At 53.3% G+C, this 24866-nt stretch overlaps 2 protein-coding genes across 9 annotated transcripts; one reads left to right on the forward strand and one right to left on the reverse strand.

The window, feature by feature from the left end:
* Positions 1–6210, forward strand: ELOB (elongin B). 2 transcript variants are annotated; one of them, XM_055240561.2, is made up of 5 exons: positions 1–108; positions 218–352; positions 1793–1898; positions 5505–5613; positions 6002–6210. In XM_055240561.2, the coding sequence occupies exons 1-5, from the start codon at positions 25–27 to the stop codon at positions 6150–6152; spliced, it is 585 nt and encodes a 194-aa protein (XP_055096536.1). In that variant the 5' UTR covers positions 1–24; the 3' UTR covers positions 6153–6210. The 2 variants fall into 2 exon arrangements, with proteins under 2 accessions (XP_055096536.1, XP_063474450.1); XM_063618380.1 differs by lacking the exon at positions 6002–6210 and having other exon boundaries at positions 2–108; positions 5505–5666.
* A 1-nt stretch (position 6211) lies between these two features.
* On the reverse strand, positions 6212–24866 carry SRRM2 (serine/arginine repetitive matrix 2). Of its 7 annotated transcripts, none has more exons than XM_055240547.2 (14): positions 20986–21227; positions 20014–20121; positions 19644–19808; positions 19035–19112; positions 18539–18601; positions 18417–18449; positions 18191–18241; positions 17932–18024; positions 17101–17296; positions 9363–16063; positions 8336–8623; positions 7155–7268; positions 6908–7018; positions 6212–6767 (listed from the first exon to the last, which is right to left on the reverse strand). In XM_055240547.2, exons 1-14 carry the CDS (start codon positions 21225–21227, stop codon positions 6758–6760), a joined length of 8253 nt encoding a protein of 2750 aa, XP_055096522.1. In that variant the 3' UTR covers positions 6212–6757. The 7 variants fall into 7 exon arrangements, 6 of the variants coding, with proteins under 6 accessions (XP_055096522.1, XP_055096521.1, XP_055096524.1 ...); XM_055240546.2 differs by having other exon boundaries at positions 6908–7021; XM_055240549.2 differs by lacking the exons at positions 6212–6767; positions 6908–7018; positions 20986–21227 and adding an exon at positions 24717–24866 and having other exon boundaries at positions 7155–7992.

Consider the following 24866-nt stretch of genomic DNA (forward strand, 5'->3'; position numbering starts at 1 on the left):
GGGGGAGGCGGGGCGGCGCGGGGCATGCTGGACCACGCGCGGGCTGCCGGGAACGGGGCGGAGCGCGGCTGCGCCGGCGCGTCGAGGGGAGAGGCAGCCGCCGCGATGGTGAGCGGGCGTGGGGGAGGGGCGGCCGGGCCGGGCCGGGGGCGGCGGGGGGCGGCTGGGCCGCGCGGGGGGCCCGGGCTTCGTGCTCACGCCGGCCCGCCGCCCCCAGGACGTGTTCCTCATGATCCGGCGCCACAAGACCACCATCTTCACGGACGCCAAGGAGTCCAGCACGGTGTTCGAACTGAAGCGCATCGTCGAGGGCATCCTCAAGCGGCCTCCTGACGAGCAGCGGCTGTACAAGGTGGGTCCCGCGGGCGGGCCGAGGGGAGCGGGTACCCAGCGCCGGGCACGGGGCTGACGCCTACGCTGTCCGCGATGTAAACAGTGGCGGCCGGCGACGCCTGCGGGCTCTCGAGCCGCGGGACTGGGACATCCGTTGTGCGGGTGAAGCGCGAGCTGCGCTCCCCGCGGGGATCTCCGGTCCGGGGGCGATGTTTAGACCTCGTGCCGGGCCCCGGGCGCCGAGGGCACCGTGGCATCCAACCCCTGCAACGGTATCGCCCGCGCCGTGCAGTTGGCGAAATTGAGGTTCGGCTTGGTTGCTTAACCAGCCGAAGGTCATTGGCAGCGCCAGGGTTCGAACCACGACCCCTAATCCCCACCCTTCTTCGCAGGCCCATCGGAATCACGCTGTCCCCCCGGACACTCCTTGGGGTGGAGGGTGGGGGACTCAGTTAATGCAAAGAAAGTCAGGTCCCACTCGTTCTTCACCAAGCAACCGTTTGTTATTACCTCCCGACCTCCTGCTGATGTTCTAGAAGCCCCCCTTTCCCCTTGCAAGCGAACTGAGATTATTCAGGCAGAATGGCTTGGGGTTTGGGGTCTGCATTGGGGAATCAGATGCATCAGCCTCTGATTTACATCTCCCAACCTTGTGAGGTTGTCGCCTAAGTGCATTGATCAGATTCTAGAGCTCGAAACTGGGAAACTGACTTTTAGCTCCAGGCTCAGAGCCTCAGCTCCCATGGTCTCTAAAGGCCTTTCCTCACTGATAACTACTGGGACTTAGCGAATATTAAATGACCGTGCCTGTGCATGTCCTGTCCCGTGTGCCACATGTCTACTTAGTGCTTTATGTTTCTTCCTAGCTCATTGAAACCCTCTGGTGGCCCTGCGAATTGAGAATTCTAGTAATTCCTAGTTTACAGATGAGGAAACTTTGCATCAAAAGGCTCAACTACCAGTCAGCCGTGGTGGCGTGGTCCTGTAGTGCCAGCTACTCTGAAGGCTGAGGCAGGAGAATTGCTTGAGCCCAGGAGTTCCAAGCTGGAGGGGGCTATGATAGCGCTTATGTTGGGTCTGTGCCACTGCACGCCTGAGCAACATAGTGAGACCCTGTCTCTAAAATAAAAAAATGTTCAAATGCCTAGTCCAGGGTGACAGAGCTGGGATTGAAACCCAGGTCTGCCTATCTCCAGATTAGTTCAGTGGCTCCTCAAATTAGATTTGCCTGGAGAATTTGGATAAAACCAGATTCTAAAGCCCCACCCTGGGAGGTTTTGATTTAGAAGTTCTTGGATATAACCCAGGAATCTGTGTATTTGACAAGCAGCGTGGTGGTCCTGGGCCACACTGAGGGAACTCTTTCTTCCCTCCTCTGACTTCCCGTGTAGTTGCTGGTCAGAGGTCTTGGGACTTGCCCCACATGGGGCGTCTCCCAAGATCCTGCTTCTCTCCTCAGGATGACCAACTCTTGGATGATGGCAAGACACTGGGCGAGTGTGGCTTCACCAGTCAAACAGCACGGCCACAGGCCCCAGCCACAGTGGGGCTGGCCTTCCGGGCAGGTGAGAGGCCCACCACCCACTGGGCTGGGTGGTAGCCAAGCAGGTTGGGAACACTGTTCCAAAGAGGGTCATCAGGGAGCCTGGAGTTGAAGCCTCCAGGGCAGTGTCTTCCTCGTGCCTAAAGGGCTGGCAAGATCCTTTCAGAATGTGTTTGTTTCCTCTTTCTTTTTTTTTTTTTTTAAAGAAGCAACCAGATGAGATGCTTACAGCAACCAAAGCTTATTTCCCGAAGCCAGCTCACATTTACAGGAGGCTGAGTGCCTGGCTCTGTGCTCTGCATGTTACTCTATGTGTGGCTTCCACTGCCCTGTCTCATCCTCTCAGTAGCCCTGGGAGGTCCACATACCATCATCCGTGTTCTGCAGATGAGGACACAGGTTTACCGGCAGTCACGTAGGGAGCCACGATTAGGATGCTGGCTGCCGGGCCCTTGCTGGAGTCAGACATCATGCCAGGCTCTATGCTGTGTATCACCGAATCCCTTTGCATCTCTGTGTGGCTGAGATTTGGATTTTGCCAGTTTTCAGGTTCAGTAAAGTGAGCATGGGGAGGTTAGGTCACCTGCTGGGACTGCCACATCTAGGTTTCGGATCCAGAGCCTGTGCTTCCATCAGCCATACCCCACCCCTGCCCAAGCTTTAGAAACCTGGGGATTAGGGAGTGGTTTACTACTCGCCAAGATATCTTCTTCCACCCAAGAGAAAGGGAGGGGAGGTTTAAACTATTTTGTCTCTGGGAACTTGAAGAGAGGTTATAGAGCTGTGTTTTCACAGCTGTGGACCCAGCAGCTGTGTGGATGGCTGAGAAAACTTGGATAAAGTTATAAGGATTTATTATTTTTCTGTCTGTAAGGGAACATAGCAAAGGCTGAAGAGGAAGAGTACAGTCCTAGCTCCACCTTTCTGTTCCATAAGTTCAGGCTAGGCCTCAGTCTCAGCAGCTATATCCTCTGGCCAGCTACCTTGCCCTCCTGCCCGTCCTGGCCCCTTCTCCTTAAAGGGGTGTGATGAGACTGGCTTCACAGCAAGGTGGTGTGAGTCCTCATGCACCCCAGGTCTGGCATGCTGCCAGTGCCCAACAGATGGGAAGCTTCAGAGCCTTTCTGTGGGCTCTTTCTGCCGAGATGGTGATGTTAAGAGTCAGGTGCAGGGCTGGCACAGACATACAGGTTGTGCCCTGTACATGGGTGCATTTTTTTTGTTGTTGTTTCTGAGACAGAGTCTCACTCTGTTGCCTAGGCTGGAGTGCAGTGGCGCCATCTCAGCTCACTGCAGCTGCCGCCTCCCGGGTTCAAGCGATTCTCCTGCCTCAGTGGCCTGAGTAGCTGGAATTACAGGCACGTGCCACGACGCCCAGCTAATCTTTGTATTTTTAGTAGAGACGGGATTTCACTGTGTTAGTCAGGCTGGTCTCAAACTCCTGACCTCAGGTGATCCGTCCATCCCAGCCTCCCAAAGTGCTGGGATTACAGGCCTGAGCCTCGGCGCCTGGCCCAGGGGTGCCTGTCTGAAGAGAGCAAGTGAGTGCCAAGAGCATATCTGGTCTGCTTCCTGAACCGAAGCTGAGCTGCATTCCCCCAGAAGTGTCCCTTTCTCTAATTTCAACAGTGGTACCCCTAGAGGTTTGCTGTGACTTGGAAGATACTGATAGACCCATTTTGCAGATGAGAAAATCAAGGCTAAGGAAGGTGACTTGTTTTTCTCCCACAACCCCTAATAAGGCATGGAATGTGGTGGTGACTCTGGAGCCCAGGTCACATCATCCCTCTTGCAGGTGATGGCTGTTTTGATTGGGGGCACAGCATGGGCTGTCAGCTCTTTGCTTCCCCATGGACTGCTTGCAGAAACACACTTCTGGGTGCAGCTCAACCTGTCATCATGTTGTTCCCAGGCCTTGAATGGGTGCTCCACCCTCCACCTCTCCCCTCCCCCAAGCTTACGAGATAAGATGACAGTGTTTCTTTTTTTTTTTTTTTTTGAGACGGAGTCTCGCTCTGTCGCCCAGGCTGGAGTGCAGTGGCGCAATCTCGGCTCACTGCAAGCTCCGCCTCCCGGGTTCACGCCATTCTCCTGCCTCAGCCTCTCCGAGTAGCTGGGACTACAGGCGCCCGCCACCACCCCCGGCTAATTTTTTGTATTTTTAGTAGAGACGGGGTTTCACCGTGGTCTCGATCTCCTGACCTCGTGATCCGCCCGCCTCGGCCTCCCAAAGTGCTGGGATTACAAGCGTGAGCCACCGCGCCCGGCCGACAGTGTTTCAAATCAAATGTTAAAGGGCATTGTCCGGGCTCATCACGAAAGAATGAGGGAGGTAGTGAAGGCACGAATTGTCACAGGTTTGTAGCTTGGAAGATGCATTAGATTGAGCTGCATCAGTTTCTGAACCTCGGCACAGTGGGCACATTGGGCTGGATTGCTGTGTGGGTTGCCTTGTGCACCATAGCATGTGGAGCTGTATCCCAGGCCTCTACCCACTAGATATCGCTGGAGCACCCCACCTCCCCAGTTGTGACCGCCACAACTGTCATCAGGCATTCCAGATTTCCTTGGGATGCCTGACGAGTTGAGAACCCTGAGCCAAGCAGAGATGGGTCTCCTAGCTGGAAGAAAGCACAGGAGAAAAGCTGTGGGTTTGTTTGCTATGTGTTGGGGTGACAGTAGGAACAAGACAGGGAAGGCGTTTGCCTTCCTGGAGCCAGTCAAAAGGGCAGTTTGTCCAGTGCTAAGTGCCCCTATGCCCGGACTGTCAGGATGTCTTGACTTTTGGGGGTGGGTGGACTGGAGGTTCATCTGAGGAGGTGACCTGAGTTGGACCCTGAAAGTCCAGAAGCAGCCAGCCATTCCGAGTGCTGGGACCAGCAAGTGCGAAGGTCTGAGTTAGGAAAGAACTTACAGAACATAGAGAGCCAGAGCCTGAGAGCATGGGAGGCAGAGGGAGAGACAGACGGCAAGGACTTGATGGTATTCAGGGCATGATGGGAAGCCACTGGATGGTTTTAAGCAGGGGAGGAATAGTCTAGTTTGATTTTTTTTTTTTTTTGAGATGGAGTCTCGCTGTGTTGCCCAGGTTGGAGTGCAGTGGCGCGATTTCAGCTACTGCAAGCCCCGCTTCCCGGGTTCACGTCATTCTCCTGCCTCAGCCTCCCAAGAAGCTGGGACTATAGGCACCCGCCACCATGTCAGGCTTTTTTTTTTTTTTTTTGTATTTTCAGTAGAGACCGGGTTTCACTGTGCTAGCCAGGATGGTCTTGATCTCCTGACCTCGTGATCTGCCCATCTCGGCCTCCCAAAGTGTGTGAAGGGAACAAGGAGATATATTCTGGGTGAAGGGTGATGCTGGCTGCAGATGTTCAGCCCTCAGACTCACTAGTGGATGTGGAAGATGAGGAAAGGGGCCCCAGCATGGTCAGTGGGAAGGGCTGGGGACCTTCAGGTTGGGCCCACGGGGGTAGCTGGAACAGGGAGGTCAGCGCTGTGGAGACCAGCCGTGTGGACGAGCGTTTGCATGGAGATCCCCAAAGCTGCAGATGATCACACGTGAACACCAAGGCCCCAGCTGGGGCAAGAGTTGGGATACCCCCCTCCAGCTCTGCTCCTTCCCCCACAGATGACACCTTTGAGGCCCTGTGCATCGAGCCGTTTTCCAGCCCACCCGAGCTGCCCGATGTGATGAAGCCCCAGGACTCGGGAAGCAGTGCCAATGAACAAGCCGTGCAGTGAGGACCCCCAAGAGGCCCATTTCCCCCAATAAAAGAGATTTGGGAGTCTGCCTGGTTGCTGCCTCTTTTTCCCGCCCCTCCCTGGGATGGGTCCCACTCCCTGTGGGCTCCTTTTGGGGCTTGTGCTTGGCAGTTCCTGTGCTGTCCTGCCTCCCAGACCCTGGGACCCTGGCTGAGAACTTGGCCGAGCCTGCTGCTTAAAGGCACCATGGGGACCTGGGTTGCCCTGAGACCCAAGCCATTGTTAGCAGCTAGCCAGCCACATCAACCACTCCAGTGGGAGGGGAGGACTGGGAGGGACACAAAGACCCGAGCCAGCCTCAGGGACAAGAGATTCCAGTTTTAGGCCTTTTTCCTTCTAAGTAAGTGTCCCCCACCCCCACAGCCTACATGTCCACTCCTATGGGTCTCTTGTCCTGAGGACGATGGCCAAGAGCAGAAACAAAAGCTGGAGCCAGTGTCCTGGTTTGACAGCATGTTCAATGAGGGAACCCCAAGGTGGACCCACACAGGTCCACCCACACTGGGGGCTGTAATCAGGGAGGGAAGTGGCTGCCCCCTTACCACACCTTTAATAAACAGTCTACAGACCCAGTTCCTGCATTTCTCATTTTTATTTGACAGAAAAAGTCGCTCTTGCTGTACAGATTTTAAAAAACCAAAATGCCTTTAAGAAACGTGAAAAGTTGGGGGGAGGGGTACACAACCTCATGGGGGACAGTAGGGACCAACTAATTCCAAATCCTGCCCCTTCCTTCCAAGAACACCTTACACAACCTCCAGTCCCAACCACCATCACAATCACCCCTGGGAACTTTTGGATACACGTGGGGCCATGCCTCCCTGGCCCTGACTCCAGGCTGGGGTGTCCTGAACTGTATCCTCCCCTCCCCCCAACTCCAATCTGCATTCCCTCCCACCCCAAACCCCCCAGAACACATGAACCAGGAAGAACTCACGGAGATTAACATTTCACAGGAACAAAGAAAAAAAAAAGGGGAGGGAAAGGGAGCCCTCCATCCAAGGGCTGCCAAGGTTCAAAGGAGAGCAGACAAGGACCCTCCCATGGCTCTGCTGGGGAAGAAGGGACACTCCCTGTGGCTCCAGAGCACTGGGTGTGGTGGAATCCCCCAAAGACAATTTATGGAGACCTGCAACAGAAGATATGGGTCAACAGGCAGTTCCCACCCCAGCCCTCAAGGCCAGTTTCTGGTCCATTCCCAAAATGGGGCCACCACCCACCACCACAACTGGCTCCTGGAAGGGGGCCTCAGCCTTCCAGGACACGCACCTGGAGGAGCGGTGTCTCATGGGCCGAGGGCTAGGTGTCTCCCTCCTGCGCTTGTGGCTGGGGGAGCGGCTGTCCCCACGCTGGCCTCTCCGGGAACCCCGCTCACTGCTGCTGCTGCAACACAGGACAGACATCAGGCCACAGGGTGGCACCACCTCAGGCACTACAGAGCCACAAAGCTTTCTTCTTTGTAGAAAGCAGTGGCAGCCAGACAGGGTTGGGTGCTGACACCTGCAGTTGGCCTTACCTCTGCTGGTCCCGTGGCGAGGGCTGGGGCGAGGGACGGCGACGCTCCACAGGCGAGTAGCTGAGGGACCGAGAGTCCCTAAGGGAGTCTATTGGCTTCCGGGGGCTTCGGGACCTGGGAACACAGTAGGACCCAATAGCACCACACCCTTTCAAGCACACCGGCCAGCACTCAGGACCACCCGCCCAGGTCCTGACCACCAAACCTCACACCACACAGGGCCAGCCTCAGACCCACCTTTGTCCGCTCACTCACCCATCCGCCCGCACACCATCCACCGAGTGCCCAGTGGGCAGGCACAGGGTGCAGCGGGGGATGCAAAGATAAAAGACAGTCCCTGCCCTTGAAGGAGCTCAGTGGTGAAGAAAGGCACGCACGGCCCCATGTGTGGGAAGCAGGGCTGGATGTGCGTGGCTCTGGGGACCCAAGGGAGGGGGACATGGGGCAGGGCAGGGAAGGGGCAGGGCAGTCTTCTCGAAGGTGCTGTTTTGAGCGGAGTCTTGCAGAACGAGGAGTTCACCAGGCGGACAAGGAAATTCCAGGCAGAAGGAACAGCATGTCCAAAGGCATGGGCTCTCCTTAGACTGCAAGGCGCTGGGTGTGGCTGGAGCACAGGGCATGTGTGGGGGCGGGCAGGAGGAGAACACAGGGCGGGCAAGGCCCGTTGGTGAAGAGCCTCACACGCCACTCCCGCAGAGGTGGGGCTTTGTCCTGCAGGCCACAGGGCGTCCCGAAGGATTTGTGGAGTGGAGGGAAGTAGCCAGATGTGCGTTTTAGAAAGGTCCCTCTGGCTACATGTGGAAGAGAATGGCGTGGAGACGGGGAGACAGGGAGGAGGCTGTGGACAGAGTCGGGAGATGATGATGGTGGCCAGACCAGAGCCCTGGCAGTAGCAACAGGGAGACAAAGCTAGAACCCTGGGAACAGGCTATGTGTTGAGGGAGGGAGAGGAAGAAACCAAGGACTCCCTGGTCCTGGCCTGAGCACCACTGTGGATGGCGCAGCCCTTTGCCAGAACAGGGTGCAACGAGCATGGGGAGAGGAGAGCAAGTGCCTCATCCCCTACAACCAGATGCCCAAGGCCACGTGAGACACCCAGCGGGGAGCTCACACCCCAGGGCCCCTTCTCTGGACAAGTCACTCCCCCACCCTCCTTCCATCTCAGGCAAGGCAGCACTCACCTCCGCTCGCCAGGGGGTGGCTTCTTGGGGCTTGCAGGTTTGGGCAAGGCCTGAGGGCCAGGCTTAGCAGGGGAAGGGGAGGAAGACGAGGAGGAGGAGGAAGATGAGGAGGAAGAGGAAGAAGACGAAGAGGAGGAGGAAGAGGAGGAGGAGGAGGAGGAGGAGGAAGATGAAGAGGAGGAGCTGGAACTGGAACTGCTAGAGCGCCTCTTCCGTTTGGCTGGGGTTGGCTCCGGAGGACGTCCCTCTCGAACAGCCTCCTTTGGGGCTGGGGTGGGGCTGGGGACCCTGTGGGAGGAGAAGAGTGTCACAAGGAGACAAGCTGCCCCAGCCCCAACCCTACCTTCCTTGGCCTGGAGGAACGGCAGTGGGGGGAGGGGTGCCTGAGAAAGGCGCTGGGAGCTCTCCCAGCCATGTGAGCCAGCAATTCTCTGGAGAGCAGTGGTGCGAGCTGACCCAACCTCTGCTAACAGAAGCAACAGGCTGGGGCCCGCAGCATAAGGGATCAAGGTTAAACCTCAAGAATGTCCCTGATGGAGGAATAAGGCCTCTGGGCTCAGGTGTGGAAGCTGAAGCTGGGTAGTCTCCTTCCTCGGAGAGCCGCAGCTTGGGGAGGCCCCTGTGAGTGCAGGTTGGCTGGGGAAGGGGCCGTCCTGCCTGGAGGCAGGGAGAGGGATGGGATGACCTCTGAAGATCCTTCCAGCCCAGGGAGTTCCTCTTGAGGTCTAACTGCCATCCCTCCTGCTGTAAAATTAAGTCCATTTCCTCTAGTTCTGTCCTCTGTAGAGACGGAAAACTCATCATTATCCTCTAGAGAATGAACCTTCGGAGACTTTTATCGTCCCATTCCTCCTCCCCCCGCCCCCTGCCCCAGCATTCTCTCCTACCCCCAGCTTGAGGGTCAAGGTCCCCATACCTCCTCCAAGAGCCAAGCACCTGTGACATGGTTTCTCCCTCCCCGCTCCCCAACCTATCCCCAATACCTCCCCCTCCCCACTGAAGATTTCTAAAAGTCAAGCTCCCTCACCTCTTCAGTGCCACCTCAGGTTGCACAGGAAGGCTAGAGCCCTCTGAGTCACTAGAACTGGAGCCAGAGGAGGACGATGACGATGATGACGACGATGATGAAGAGGACGAGCTAGAGGACGACGACGACGACGAGGAACTCCGCCGCTCCTTTGCTGGCTGCAGGGCGGCTAATGCAGAAGGCTGCTGGGCCCCAGTGGAGGCAGGTGGCTCCCCCACATCAGAGTGGGGCACCCCAGGGGCAGGGACAGAGAGCATGCCATTGTGGTCACCAGCAGAGGACGTGGTCGTTGCCACTGCCCCAGAGGAAAGGGACTGAGACCCTGCTACAGGGGTGGTCTGGGCAATCAAACAACGGGACTGGTCTGAAAAAGCAGAAGGCACAGGAGACCTCGGCTGATCCTGTGCTGGAGGGAGAAGAGACTGTGAAGGAGCCTGGCCCATTCTAGAGGAAGGGGAGGGAGCCCGTTCAGAGGTCATCCTAGACTGGCTTGGGGCAGACGGTGGTGTTCTGGATCTAGCTCGGTCAAGGAGCGGCGGTGAGGTTCTGCCACTGACACGCTCGTAGGCAGAAAGGGGCACCCTGGGGCTGGTGAGGTTTGCACCAGACAATGCCGGAGCCATCCTAGCACTGGTGAGGCTCGCGGGGGCCAAGGCTGCAGCGGTTCTGGAGCCGGCAATATTCACAGGAGCTGTGGCATGTGCAGACCGAGGACCCACCAGGTTTGCAGAGGCTGGAGCCTGTGGTGTTCTGGAGCTGGAGGGATAGTTTGCAGCAGTTGGTGGTGTGCCAGAGCCTGTGAGACTCAGAGCTGCCAAGGCAGCTGGGGTTCTGGCCCCTGCTAGGTTCACAGCTGGGGCTGTGGGAGTGCGAGGGTCAGCCAGGTTCACAGCCGAAGGTGCCACTGCTGTTCTGGGGCTGGCCAAGTTCATGGCCGCTGCTGCAGCTGGCGTTCGAGAGTCAGCCAGGTTCACTGCTGTTGGGATGGCAGGTGTCCTGGCGCTGGCTAGGTTCATGGCTGCCGCAGAGGCTGCAGGAATCCTGCTGGCAAGGCTGGCTGCTGGGGCGGTTCTGAGACTCATGAGAGGCACCGGGGCTGGAACCTGGGACATTCTTGCAGCAAGGCCAGCAGCAGACATGGACGGAGGAGGCCGAGCGGTGCCGAGACTGATGGCCGTCAGGGCAAGTGCAATCCTGGACTGAGCATGATTTTCTGGCACAGATGTTCTCTGGTGGTCAGGTATTCGGGGACCTGGACCATCCATCATGGAGCCACCGGCTTGCTGCAGGACAGACATGGGTGTTCTAGAGCTGCCAAGGGGTTCAAGCATTCCAGGTGATCTGCAGCGGTCAAGAGGTGTTGGGGACATGCTAGGACGACTGAAGCAGCTCATTCTGGAGCTGTTGAGTGCTACTGGAGGTGTCCGTGAACCAGAATGATTTCTTGTTGCTGGAGGAGTAGCAGATCGTGAACGATCAGAACTACTTCCAGATGCAGAGCGCCTGCGGATGGCTGGAGGAGATCTTGTTAAGGACCGTTTACCCCGAGCTGTTCGTGGAGTACGGGATCTGGAGCGGCGGCGGATAGCAAGTGGTGAGCGACTCCGAGAACGTTTGCGTGGCAAAAGTGGCGTTCGAGATCTAGAGCGGCGCCGAATAGCTGGAGGTGTCCGGGACCTAGAGCGGCGGCGTGTCACTGGTGAGGTTCGAGAGCGGGACCTTCTTCGAGTTACTGGAGATGTGCGAGATCGAGATCTCCTTCGGGTGACCGGAGATGTTCTGGATCTTGATCTTCTGCGAGTGATAGGTGAAGTTCTGCTTCGAGATCGCCTCCTGGTTACTGGTGGAGTCCTAGATCTGGACCTTCTGCGAGTCACTGGTGGAGTTCTAGAACGGGAGCGGCGGCGTGTTGTTGGCGTTCTGGACCTTGAACGACGGCGGGTTACTGGTGGTGTTCTGGATCTGGACCGCCTTCTGCTCACTGGGGATGCTCTTGACCGGGATCTTCGTCGAGTCACTGAAGTCCTGGACCTTGACCGTCTCCGGCTGACTGGTGACGTTCGAGACCTGGACCTACGTCGGCTTATCAGGGGGGTTCTGGACCTGGATCGCCGGTGAGTGGCTGGAGAGGCTCGAGATCTAGAGCGTTTCCACGGGGCTGGTGACGTGCGTGAGCGAGAACGCTTCCGACTGGTTGGGGGTGTCCGAGAGCGGCCTCTTCGGCGTCGAGAGGAGGTCCGGGAACTTTCCTGCCGGGCAGGGGACCTTGAGTGATAACCAGAGCCTCCCCTCCGCCGCCGAGTAACCCGCGACCTTGACCGGCTCCGCTGTCTTCGCCGAGAGGTTGACTGAGAAGATCCAGACCTATCTCGACGTCGGGTTGTTCTTGTTTTCTCTCTCCTTGAGCGGGAACGGGACCTCTGGAGTCCACGAGGCTTTGGCGAAGGAGAGCGGCCTCTCCTTGAGGTTGTCTTAGTGCGTGGAGATGAAGCTGAGCGCCGTCGGCGTGAAGACCTTGACTTTTCGGCTGGCTCCGGGGAAGACACTGAGGGACTTCTCCGGTGCCTTGGGGGAGTTCTAGAGCGAGTTTCTGGTGAGGATGAGGCAGAGCGGCTTCTACGGGAGAGTCTGGCCTTCCTTGTTAGCTCAGGAGATGACCGAGAGCTGCGACGTCGAGGTGGTGTACGAGACTTGGTCTTGGGCTCTGGTGATGACCTGGAACCTCTGCGAGCAGTTCTGGATTTGGGCGGATGTTCAGGAGAGGACTCAGTACTGCTGCTTCCTTCAGGAGAAGGGCCTCTGCCTTTGCTTGATGAACCTGATCTGCTCCGTCTGGGAAGGGCCCGAGGGGCTGGAGCTTTAGGTTCAGGAGAGGAATCAGAACCACTCTGTGCCCTGGGTGCTGCTCTTGGCTTATCTTTCACTTCAGGGGAGGAACCAGACCTACTGCGCCGAGGGGATGGTCGAGATTTGCTGTCAACCTCTGGAGATGATCCAGAGCGACTCCTTTGCCGAAGTGGGGTTCGTGTCTTGGCTTTAGAATCTGGAGAAGAGTCTGACTCACTTCTTTCCTGAGGGGATGCACTGGGTTTCACATCAAGTTCTTGAGAAGATCCCGAACGACTTCTCTGCCCCAGGGGAGTCCGAGCCACAGTTTTCTGATCAACTGATGATTCTGACCCGCTTCTTTCTCTCTGGGGGGTAAGACACTTGTTGTTGAGCTCTGGGGATGATGGAGAACGACTCCTCGGCCTAGGAGTCTGAGGCAAAGCTTTCGGTTCTGGGGAAGAATCACATTCACTTCTCCCTCTAGATGGTGTTCTAGGTATATCTTTCATTCCAGGAGAGGACCCAGACAGGCTGTGCCTCGAGGGAGTCCCAGACCCATCTCTAAGTCCTGGAGAAGACCCAGACCTGCTTCTCCTCGATGGAGTTCTGGGTAAACCATCTTTCATTTCAGGAGAAGATGCAGAACTACTTCTTTCTCTCGAGGGTGTTCTGGGTACAGCATCAAGCACAGGTGAAGAGACGCTCTGATTTGAAGACATCCCTGCCTTTTCCACTGCATCTGGGGATAACTCAGAACTGCTGCGTCTAGAGGATCTCGTCGATTGTTCTTTCATGTCTAGAGATGGATCTGTTTCCAGCTGATTAAGAAAAGGTCCATTCAAATCTTCTTTAACGTCAGAAGAAAATCCAGTATTCATTTCTGTACCAAGTGGGCCTGAGTTTCTAAATTCTAAAGGTGATCCAAAGCTGTTCTCCCTGAGTGGGGAGTTAGACAGTTCTTTATGTTCTGGAGAAAAATGTGGCCCACCCCAAGATGAGGCCATTGAAGGGACTTCTACTGCTTCCAAAGAAGCCTGTGACTGGCTCTGATCAAGAGTCAAAGACACAGCAGGCCTTTCTTCTACTTCAGGAGATGACTCAAAGTTACCTGCGGACATTTCTTTAAGTTCTGAAGACAAATGAGACAGGATTTGGCTTGCGGGTTCTTCGGACTTCTCTACCACCTCCATTAACTCTTCATCTTGGCTTGACGTAGGCAATGCACTATTTTGCTCTTTTGTTTCTGGAGATGACCCAGCACCACTTCTTTCCCTTGGCGGGGTTCTAGGTGTGTCTTTGAATACCAGTGAAGACTCAGGCTTATCCTGTACTGGAAAGGGACTAAATTTGTCTTTCTGTCTAGGAGGCGATGCAGTAGCATCCTCCTGAGGGGGTAAGGCCATTTTCTCTTTTGATTCAGAAGTCTCTGATCTACTCTGCCCCAAGAGAGAATTCGAGTCCACTGTAGGATGTGAAGAAGAAGAGTCAGACTGGAACCTGCTCTGCTCAGGAGACATTACAGATTTCAACATAGGACTCGCTGACAACTCAACTCTATCTTGTCTTACTGGAGATCTGGATGCCAGCTCAGTGATTGGAGATGAAGACCTGGACCGACCTCCCTTAGGTGATGTTTGAGATTTGCTCCGCAGAGATGGGGATTCTGAGTGACTCTGTGTCACTTCTGGACTTGAAGTATCAGATCTGTGGTCTGGTGAAGTCTGAGATTGTCCTTTCAGTTGCAGAGATGAGAGGCCAAAATAGCTCTCCCCTGGTGGTGTGCTAGATTTTACTCCTGCACACAGAGAGAAGGATCCAGGGCAACTTTGAACTAGTGAGTCTTTAGACTTCTCTTGGGGACATGGTGACTTTGATCCAGAAAGACTTGGCCCTGGTGGAGTTTGGGCCTTTACTTTGGGGTATGGTGAAACAGACCCTGAGTGACTTTGTCTTGGCGGTGTTTCAGGTTTCACTTTGGTATCTGGTGAGGAGGACCCAGAATGACTGTATCTTGGCAACAATCTGGATTCTACATTGGAGCAGGGAGACACTGATCTGCTTTGCCGTGTTGTTCTCGATGTCACCCTACTAGGACTTGGAGAAGAGGAGCCAGAATGGCTTCTTTGTCTTGGTGACATTATCGCCTTCACTTTGGGTTGTGGAGATGATGACCTAGATGGGCTCTGTCTGGGAGGTGTGCTAGATTTCACTCTAGGAGGAGAGGACCCTGCGCAGCTATGTCTAGAAGGGGTCCTAGATTTCAACTCAGGGTCAGGTGATGATTCAAAACAGCTCCGTCTCTGTGGCGTTACAGATTGCTCATTGGCCTGGGGACTTCTTATAGACTCTTGCCTCGGTGGTGTTCCAGATTTCACTTTAGGATGAGGAGATGAACTGGAATGACTTTGTCTTGATGGCGTTTTAGATTTCTGTTTAGGTGGTGGTGAAGAACTGGAGCGACTACGTCTGGGTGGCGTTCTAGATTTAGCTTTAGGTTGGGAGGATCCAGAGCGACTGCGCCTGGGTGGTGTCTGTGACTTTTGTTTAGGGCATGGGGAAGACCCTGAAAGGCTGCGCCTCAAAGACAAGCGAGATTTTGCTTTGGACCGTGGTGAAGAGAGAGACCTGCTCCGCCTTGAAGAAACGCGAGACTTCTTCACTTCTGGGCTTGAATTGGACCTGCTTCTTCTCTGAGATGTTCTGGATTTGTTCTTCCGCTCTGAAGATGAGCCAGATCTGCCTCTTCTTTGAGGTGTTCTAGAGTGAGATCTTCCACGTCTAACTAAGCTTCTACTGCGGGATCTTCCTCGTCTTGGTGTCCTAGACCGAGACCTCCCTCTCCTGGCTGGTGTTCTGGAGCGTGAGCGACCACTGCGTCTAGCTGGGGTTCTAGAGCGTGAGCGGCCACGTCTGGCTGGGGTTCTGGAGCGCGAGCGGCCACGTCTGGCTGGGGTTCTAGAGCGTGACCTGCCACTTCTCCTGGCTGGTGATCTACTACGAGACCTGCGTCGTGCTGGTGATCGGGTCCTAGATCTGCGCCTAGCAGGTGTTCTAGACCGAGACCTGCCTCTCCGGGCTGGTGTTCTAGACCGAGACCTACGCCTGGCGGGTGTTCTGGATCGTGATCTCCGCCTGGCAGGTGTTCTAGAGCGGGACCTGCCCCGACGGGCTGGTGATCTAGAACGAGATCTGCCCCTAGTGGCTGGGGATCTAGAGTGGGACCTCCCTCGCCTTGCTGACCTAGACCTGCCTCTTCTCTGGGTATTTCTGCTCCTAGACCAGCCTGGTCGCTGAGGAGACCTAGAGCGGCCACGTCGCTGGGGGCTTCTAGATCTTCCCCACCTCTGTGCAGACCTGGACCTACGCCACTGGGGAGATCGGGATCGAGAATGACCTCTCTTGGTAGGGGTTCGAGACCGAGATCGCCCTCTCTTAGTGGTGGCAGGGCTACGGGACCTCCCCACCCTACGGGAGGGGGTATGAGAGTGCGATTTATCCCGTTTTGCTCGGCCATGTGAGCGATTCTTGGATGTGGGAGAAGAAGAAATCTCTCGGTGGGACCCCGGAGCTGGAGCTGGTTTAGGACTTTCTGGGGAAGAGCTGGCATGCCGAGAAACTTTGGTAGGTTGAGGGGATGGTGGGCTGCTCTCTGAGGAAGAAGATTGGGGAAGTTTCTCGGGAGACTTAGGTGGTGAACGGCCCCGAGTTGGAGAGGCCTCAGATGGGGGGTTCACTGGCTCCTGGCTTAAGGGGGTTGTTGCATGGGGTTGTGGGGAGCCGCCATGTCGCTCAGCAAGGAGCGGAGTGGGAGCAGGTGGTTCTGGGCCTGTGCTGCTCCTTTCCGGAGAGGGGCTAGGTCGAGTTGCAGATTTCTAAGAGTGGAAGAGAGAGTAGGGATAGGGATTCATAAACGCCAAAACTTCACATCACCCCTAAGATCCCAACACCCTTTCCAATGATAACTTTTCTTTTACACACCCTCTGACCACAAGCGATCACTTTCATTCAATAACAAGGAATCATATAAAGCAGTGAAAACATATGAAGATATGGATAGTCAGAATCTTAAAACTGAAAGAAACACAAAATGCAAATAACTAATGCACTACATTTAACAAATACCACTACAAAATGTCTTAAGAACGGAAAAAAACTATCTTTAAATGGAAAAATAAGCAGTTTCCTAAAGCGAATGGCAACTTCACCTTTGAAGAATAACTCTATTAAAGGAAAAGAAACAGCATGAATAAAGATGTGAAAACATGATTTGTGTGAAGAGTAAAAAAGCAGGCCAGGATGGGTAGAGCACAGGAAATGAGAAAAAGACCAGATTATTAAAAGCCTTAAATATATTTCAAAAGCAATACGGAAGTAGTTAAGTTTCTGAGGTCAACCAACTTGTAATTTGGAAAGCTAACCCTGGATGACATGGAAAATTGATGATAGAGGCCAAGAATTCACACTGTAATCACTGAAGCAAGAGGAAATGATTAATGCTTAAAATTACAACAGAAGACTATTTCAGTGTTTCATTCAAACTACTGCTGGCAACCCAATGGATTAAAAAGTTTTGGTGAGACATGACCAGCATTTAATGAAAAAAGAGAAGAAACTAGAGGCATCATATGGAGTACCCAGGTAAAATACAACTTTTGTTCCAGTTCTATCTACGTATAAACAAGACACAATATAAAACCTAATATCCAGTGAGATTTGATTCTAAAGGGTTCACAATTCAGTCTAGTAACAATACTAAAAGTTCTGCAGTTGCAGTAAGAGAACTGGGAGAGGAATGCGGAAAAAAAAACTGAATTTATTTTAGTAAGTTATTACCTCTCCCTTTCACATCACATCTACCCTAAATCTACACATTTGCAATCCAATGACCATCACCAACTCAGGAACATACCTCCTTCTTGTCTTTATCTTTGTCTTCATAAGGGCTGCTAGGCTGTTTTGTAGCAGGCTCCGGGCTACTAGGCCGTTGTGTGCCGGTACCCGGTTCACTGAAAGGCGCATCTCCCTCCCCTCGTCGCCCTGAAGCAGGGGAAGGACTTCGCCCAGTCAAGTCAGTTGTATGAGTTTTAGCTGCAGCACTTCGAGACCTGCAGGAGTTAATTGAGGACGCGGGAGAGGAAGGAAATCAGCTCAAAGGGAGAACAGAAAACCCCCTCCCCAACTCCCACCCACCTTTCCTAACTGTACAACCCTCTTCCAAAAAGCCTTCTTAGTCGCACAACTCAAATCGTTCACTGAGATGCAAGTACAGTCCGCTTTGGTTCTTCTCTTCCCAACACAATCCCAAAGAGTGTTCTCCCTCTACCCCTTTACTCACCTCCCCCAAACCATTCACCCAACCCACTCCCTACCCGCTGCATTCACAACTCACCTCTGAGCCCACCTCCTTCAGGAAGCCTTCCCCGATTAAGGAAGCCAGGGTAAGGATTCCTTCCTCCCCCAGACACCACGAACAAACCACCACCCCCCCTATTCTGGCAGTCCATATACATCAGAACGAAACAAAAATAACAAATAAACAAAAACAAAAACAAAAAAAAAGAGAAGGGGAAATGTATATGTCTGTCCATCCTGTTGCTTTAGCCTGTCAGCTCCTAGAGGGCAGGGACCGTGTCTTCCGAATGGTCTGTGCAGCGCCTAGCACACCGTGGGCGCTCAATAAATATTAAATTAATTAACCCATCATTCCCTCTCCCTCCCTTCCTCCTGGACTACCCCTTACCGACTGCGGGAAGTATCGGAGGAGGAAGCAGAGTCAGCAGAAGTTGAACGGTGGGCCCGGCGGCTCTTGGGGGCTGGCGTTGTACTTCGAGACCTGAAGGAAGACCACCGCCACAGCTCAGGGTACTGCTGTACCTGCCCTGGATTCTCCTCACCTATCCCCCAACCCTCTCCCAGTCAGGGACATAACTTAATCAACCCCCTCCCACTAAGGTGGCGTTCACTTACTTCCTAAGCAAATTCCCCACAAATTCACTCACCGCTTTCGCTTTTTGTCCTTAGATTTACGTTTGCTCTTTGGAGTGGGAGACCTGGGAAATAAGGAAAGGTTGTTAAAAGCAACTTCTTTAAAAAAGGAAATAAAACCAAAAGTGAAATGGAAAGAGTGTTGACCCAAGAAAGATCAAGGAATTGAGCTTCACTCCAAGAAAAAGAAATCACCACTCCACATGCCACTGCGCCCCCTATGAGTTAAAGAGCTCTTACCTATGCTTACGCTTCTTGGACTCAGATTCTGACCTGTTGGAATAAAAAGAAAAAACATAAGAAACACCTCTGCCTGAGTTCAGCAAACCTTCTCCAATCATTCAAGTATTCCCACCTCGTACCTGTGCTTCTTCTTCTTTGAGCTTTTCTTTCTCTCCCGTCGAGGAGAGCTGCTCTCTGACCTGCTAAAGATGGATTCAGAAGCAAGATCATTCTGCTTGGCTTCTTTCCTGGCCCTCCCACTTACAATCTCTCCCCTAAAAAGGTTTCTAAAACACTTGAACATCCTAATAGCACTAATGCCCCAGACCTAAGCCCAGGACTTATTTCTTCCTTCTCCAACAAGTACGAGTAACTCCTTAAGTCAACAAACCTCAAAATGAAAAAAAATCCAGAATCCAAAATGCTGCTGGCCAATCTTAATTAGCAGAACTGCAAACTCAACACTTCCCCACTGAAAAACTCAGATATTTCTTCTAGCTGAGGCCTCAATGGTAACTCCCTCCTCCCTGACAACTATCTCCTGCTTTGTGGAAGCCAGAACTGTCCACTTCCAGAGAGAAAGTACACCATAGGACTAGTCCTCTGGCTATCAGAGTAACTTTCCAACTAACTTACCGTCCTCTATCTTTCTTCTTTTTCTTCTTCTTCTGCTTTGGGGTGGGTGAGCGAGAACTGCTAGACTCCCGAACAAGGCTGGGGAAAAATGAAAAGCAGAAGAGATAGGTGGTAGGACAAACATTCCTTTCTTTTCTTTAAAAGACAAAGTCTAAAAAAAAGAGTAATAAAAATAAAAAAATAAAAGAGTCTCGCCCTGTTGCCTCAGCTGGGGTGCAGTGGCAGCATCACAGCTCACACCGTAACCTCCAACTCCTGGGCTCAAGAGACCCTCCTGCCTCCACCTCCTCAAGCAGCCTGGACTACAGGCATGTGCCACCACCCAGCTTTTTTTCTTTTTGTAGAGATGGGGTCTCACTATATCGCCCAGGCTGGTCTCAAACTCCTGGCCTCAAGTGATCTCCTGCCTGAGCTTCCCAAAATGCTGGGATTACAGGCGTGACCCACCGTGACTAACTAACCCTTGGACAAATTTTCTTGGACACCTCAACTTCAGAAGAACAAAATCTGAAGAGTTTGGGAAGAAACCAGCCCACAAAAGGAAAAAAGTAGAGCAAAGAGCTTACAGTCAAGAAAAGAAGCGGACAGTGGTTTCTTGGCCTTGTATACCTGTAAGGTTTGGGAGGCTCAGGAGCTGGTTGTTTAGCTTCTCGGGCACGACGCTGAGGATCAAAAGAGCTGCCATCTACGTAAGAATCACTGATGCCAAAGGCAGCACGGAGTCTTTCATTCTTCTTCTCATTCAATTCTGCCAACTGGTGAGTCTCCGTGACCCTAGAGAAAAGAAGGGCAAAAGTCTGAAGGGCAAAAACATAGAGGACAGAGCCATATTAAGAACACAAGTATAAGCAGGAGCCAAATAAGGCACGGGAAAGGCAGACGAAAGCAGGGAGGAAGTCCCACGTAAGGAAAAGGACAGCAACAGCAGCCAGCAGCCAGAGTAGAGTCCAGAGTCATCGAGGGAGAGCACAACACTCACGCTGGCCTCTGCCCTGGGGTCTCTTCCTTGCCCCCAGGGTTCACATCCTTCTCCAGCAACATGAGTCGAAAGGTCGCCACTTTTTCCTGAATTTGCTGTTCCTCGTACCTGAAGAACAAATCCCTTCAGGGTTAAGCTTGACAGGACACTTTCCCCAGTCCCAGGTTTCCATTTCCCTCATTCCCAAAAGGGGCCCCTCCCTCTCCATGCACACACAGAACTTTTCGCTCACCCAAAAGTCCCTTCTCTTCTGTCTGATTTTTTCCCATCATCTTTCTTCCCTCTACTTACTACTCCCTCTAGAACAGTGGATTTTAAATATGCTACACTTCAGGGGCCAAAAGAAAAAAATTGAGCAAGCAGGGTTCCAAGTGCTCCTCCCCAACTTCAACAAGAACGTGCCTTTTATTTCCTGGGATTCCAAAGTGAGGGATACTGTATAAAAAGGTCACCATTGAAGTTTAAAACCACTGCTCTAAAAGAGTTTTCTGCCTTAATGTGCTCCTTTTCCAAAATTTCCCTTCCCAGCCCATGATTCCCTCTTCTTCAAGTACTCTTCTAATTTCTCTTTTCCTGCCTATGCTACTTTCCAAGGCCTCAATCCTTACATCCATTTATCTTCTTCTTTTCTACCAATGACAACACCTATCAGCTTACCTAGCTCCTCTACCTGGTCTCTGCTTTCCCATCTCTTCCTTAAAACACATTTTTGTTCCTCAATGGCCCCTCCCTTCTCCCATGTGCCTCCATTTAGTCCCTCCGGCTCCCATCTATGCCCCAGACACAAGTCTTCTCATTTCCCACTCTGCACTGTCCCTTAACTGTTTTCAATTCTCTAGAGCTCATTTGCCTCCTCCCCTACCACAACTCCTTGCCAGGCCTCTTTCAACCACCCTAAGCACCCTACATCCCATCTAACACCCCCAGCTCTGCACTCATTCAGTGCTTGACTCTCCCCCAGCTCTCCCTCACCCCTGCTCTTCCATCATCTCCTCCAGCTCGAGGCATCGCAGCTCCACGCGCCGCTTGCGCTCGTGGTCCAGGATGTCAGGATTAGGCCGCTTCACCAGGGCAGCCTCCAGGCGCCGCAGTTCCTCCTCTCCCTTGTAGTCAGGCCGCTCACCCCGGCGGCCCCGCACCAGGGACAGGTTGCGCTGGACGTAGCCGTTGGTGCCGCTGCCCCGGGGCGTCGGCAGCCCGATCCCGTTGTACATGGCCCCGTGCCCGGGGGGGGCACCACCGCTCCTGAGGGGGAGCGGGGAGACACGGGTCAGGCCCCTGGCCTCAAACTAACCACTTACCGCCCCACACCCAAGTCCCTGCTCTCCTTCATCCCTAATTCAACATTTATCTTCACACTAAGTCTTTGCTGTATAATGCTCCACCATCCTCCTGGTCTCCCAAGAAAACCACTTCGTCCTTCCAAATTTTCTTTCTACCAAATCACAGCCCAGTTCTTCAACCTTTCTCTCAATGCCCTTGCACGGAATTCTAAATAATCCCTCCCTGCACCTAAATTTTCTTCTTTTTCCACCCTAGGCAAACAAAGATTTTGTTCCTCTAAAATCTCTCCACACTGTCCCTTTTTGTTCTCCTTTGGCCCCAAAATGCACAAGTGGTGTCTTTACCAACTACTCTAACTCCTAACCTCTGGTAACCAACCAAGGCCTCCTGGTCACAACAAATACCAGACATAAATCTGTGGCACCCAACGGCCTCTAGTCCATGTCCAAAGACTCTCTCAAAAACTTACCTAAGGATTTCAGACCACCCTATATAAATACGAAATAAACTACACAGCCCCTAGGTATCTGAACAGCAGACTAGTTGGTTCAGAAAGTGCAGCCTCACACCCCAACTAAAGGCCAGCATGCACATGAGAAACACACACAAACCTTGAATAATCGTCATATGCTTCACCTCCCAGGTAAGGGCCATTTCCTTGATTCCAAATATTTAAAGATCCTATCAACTATCCTGATATTTTGTTCCTTCAATTTCCTTCCTCTCAATAGGATCTACCACAATTTGCAGTTCCTCCAAGTCTTGCCAGCTGTCAAATATTACCTGTTTTCAACTCTGCTCTATTTAAACACATCAAACCAGTCGCCTGTTCCAACCGTTCCCATACCTTCTCCATATACCTTGCCCTAAATCTATCTAGAAACCCTCTCTACACCCCACTTTCATTAATGTCCAACTGTTGGCTTTCCCCACCAATCCCCTGGATAGCATTTCCTAGTTTTTATCTCCCAGCCCTGCCTCTTCCTTCTCTCCTGTGTTAACCCCATGCCTCCTCCCAGGTTCTAGCCTTTCAACTTGTCCCAACCCTAACGTGATTCTGAAAAGTTCTCAAGTCCCAGCTTTTCTGGTTAGATTCCTTGGCTACACATACTCTATTCCTTTCTCCTATTACATACACTCTTTCATCCTCATCCTCTCCAAGATAGTTTCCTAGAACATACACATATGAGGAAAAACTACTGAGAAAAAACCCTACAGAATAGGCAAAGTAGAGAGAGTAATTAAAGATGTATAAGAACTGGATAGAAGGGAAGGAGGCATTTAGAAAATTCCAGAATGAAGCAGCATCATACAAATGTTTGGAAAAATATACTAGCGCATGCACGCGCACACAGAGTGTGTGCCTAGCCTAAGGATGGGTCCCTACCCAATCCCAGTAGCAGACCCCATATCGAAAGCAGAAGGTGACAGAAGAGGCTAAACCTGGATAAGGCAAGCAGAAATTCAGGAAAAAATGAAAAACTTTATGGCTCAAAAAATCAATTTCTCTACACCCCAATCCTCATTTTCATCTTCTAGTACCAATTCTCCTCACAGTTTAAAACTAGGTCCTTCTTTGCCTCTCCCCTACCCCACCTAATTTCTGCTTCCCCTGCAGCATGTTTCTGACCTGCAATTAATTCTTCAGCTTAACCATTCACCCACACTTCCATACCACCTCACAAGAAGGGAAAACCAGGCCGGGTACGGTGGCTCACGCCTATGATACTAGCACTTTGGGAGGCCGAGGTGGGCGGATCACCAGGTCAGGAGATTGACACCAGCCTGGCCAACACGGTGAAACTCCGTCTCTACTAAAAATACAAAAATTAGCTGGGCAGCGGCGATTGCCTGTAATCCCAGCCAACTCCGGAGGCTGAAGCACGAGAATCGCTTGAACCTGGGAGGCGAAAGGTTGCAGTAAGCCGAGACCGCGCCACTGCACTCCAGCCTGGCAACAGAGCTAGACTCCGTCTCAGAAAAAAAAAAAAGAAAACCAGTAGGTGCTAAGCAAAGGATATTAGGTCACAATCTTTCGGAGAACTTTTAGGGAATGAGCCACCCCTACCCCACAAAAAAAGACGACGACCCCACAGCATCTAAGGGGTGTGTTAAGACACAAAGTAGGAAGATCAGCACCACACACAAATCACCAAACCAAACGATATTATAAAACTCTTAAAGTGGGGGCCACAGACAGTGGATATGCAAAAGGTACCCAAGCTAAAAGCAGAAAGTGAAAGGTACAAAGGAAGACAAAAAGACCCTTTTCTGTTGGGAAGTTATCTGAGTGGTAAGCTAACAAGGAAGTAGAAAGACATATTTAAATTCAACATTAAAATATGCGAAAAAGGAAACGGTACCAAAAGGGGAGACAAGGGTTGTCCAAGAAAATGGACATCAGCAAGCACAGCCAGCTCAGCACCGGGGCGCTCCAGCGCGGCTGAGTGGACACAAAGAACCCAGAAAGCGAAAATAGTAGCTTTAGAAGAGCCCTAAGCCCACGCACTTAGGATGAAAGGCAACCAACACTCGGAAATTCTGATCCAGATTCGTCCTAACTGAAGCCGAGTGGAAACCAAGCTTCAGAAGAGCTGTGTGCCAAATAACGCCTGAAACCAACCAGAAAACTTATTGAGTCCGGCGTTTTCTTCCCAACGAAGGTCTCCAAAAGCCTCCTCAGTTTTAACACGAATTCTCGGGAGACGGTGAAAAAGTGTAAAAAGGGAACGCAGGGTCTACCTTACAAACATAAACGGAACACGTTCACTTTCTTCACAGTTTTTAAGATTTGGGGTTTCTCCCCGCCACTAACAACTCAAAGACTGATAGCCAGGAGTCCTAAACCATTTAAATCCGGCCCACGGAGTGCAAGGCCCTCCCCGCAGCGCCGGGGGCCTATTTTCGGCCTTGCGGAATGGGGGAGGGGGCTGCGCGGCGTCCCGCAGTCTGGGAGGCCCCCGGCACGGGCAGCCCAACGCCGAAGAGAAGCCCGAGGAAAGGAGATCTGGAACCCGGGGCGAGGGTCCAGGAGCAGGCCCCCCGCCGCCGCCCCTTCCCCGCCACTTAAGGGCTGAAAGCAGCAGCTGCGGGAAGGCCACCTCGGCCGCACGTGTGGGGGGGAGGAGTGAAGCCGAGGCGCGCGCGCTCCCCCCTCGCCAAGGGCGCTCGCGAACCTGAGTACAGGCGGCAGCGAGCGCCGTTGTCATGGGGGAGGGGCGGGGGGGGTCGAAGCCCGCGCGCGAGAGGAACGGCGGGAAGGGGGAAGGGAGGCGAGGGCGTCCGCGCCAGCGAAGGACAGAGAGCGCGCGTGCGCGCGGAGGAGCTCGGCGGCCTGGGCCGTTCTCCGCGCGCTTTGGCCTCGCGCCGGAGCCGCCGCCCCTCCCCCACTCGGCTCGCTGGCTCCCTCACCCTCTCACCCGCCGCCTCCGCCCGCCGCCTCCGAGGGGGAGAGGTCTTGCCGCCGCCGCCGCCGCTGCTCGAGCTCTGAGTCCCTCGGGGCCTGGGGCCGCCGCCTCGCCTCGCCGGTCCGCCCGCCTCAGCCGACGCCGACGCCTCCTCGTTTACTC

The sequence above is a fragment of the Symphalangus syndactylus genome, chromosome 14, assembly GCF_028878055.3.
Source record: "Symphalangus syndactylus isolate Jambi chromosome 14, NHGRI_mSymSyn1-v2.1_pri, whole genome shotgun sequence".
NCBI lineage: Eukaryota > Metazoa > Chordata > Mammalia > Primates > Hylobatidae > Symphalangus > Symphalangus syndactylus.

Excerpts from the sequence above, each read along its gene's own strand:
- ELOB (XM_055240561.2), top strand. The coding sequence starts at position 25 with ATGCTGGACCACGCGCGGGCTGCCGGGAACGGGGCGGAGCGCGGCTGC. Across the intron at positions 353-1,792 it reads ACGAGCAGCGGCTGTACAAG|GATGACCAACTCTTGGATGA; the intron begins GTGGGTCCCGCG and ends TTCTCTCCTCAG. Across the intron at positions 1,899-5,504 it reads GGGGCTGGCCTTCCGGGCAG|ATGACACCTTTGAGGCCCTG; the intron begins GTGAGAGGCCCA and ends CTTCCCCCACAG.
- SRRM2 (XM_063618338.1), bottom strand. The coding sequence starts at position 21,227 with ATGTACAACGGGATCGGGCTGCCGACGCCCCGGGGCAGCGGCACCAAC. Across the intron at positions 20,122-20,985 it reads GAGATGATGGAAGAGCAGGG|GTACGAGGAACAGCAAATTC; the intron begins GTGAGGGAGAGC and ends TTTGTTCTTCAG. Across the intron at positions 19,113-19,643 it reads GAGCCTCCCAAACCTTACAG|CCTTGTTCGGGAGTCTAGCA; the intron begins GTATACAAGGCC and ends ATTTTTCCCCAG.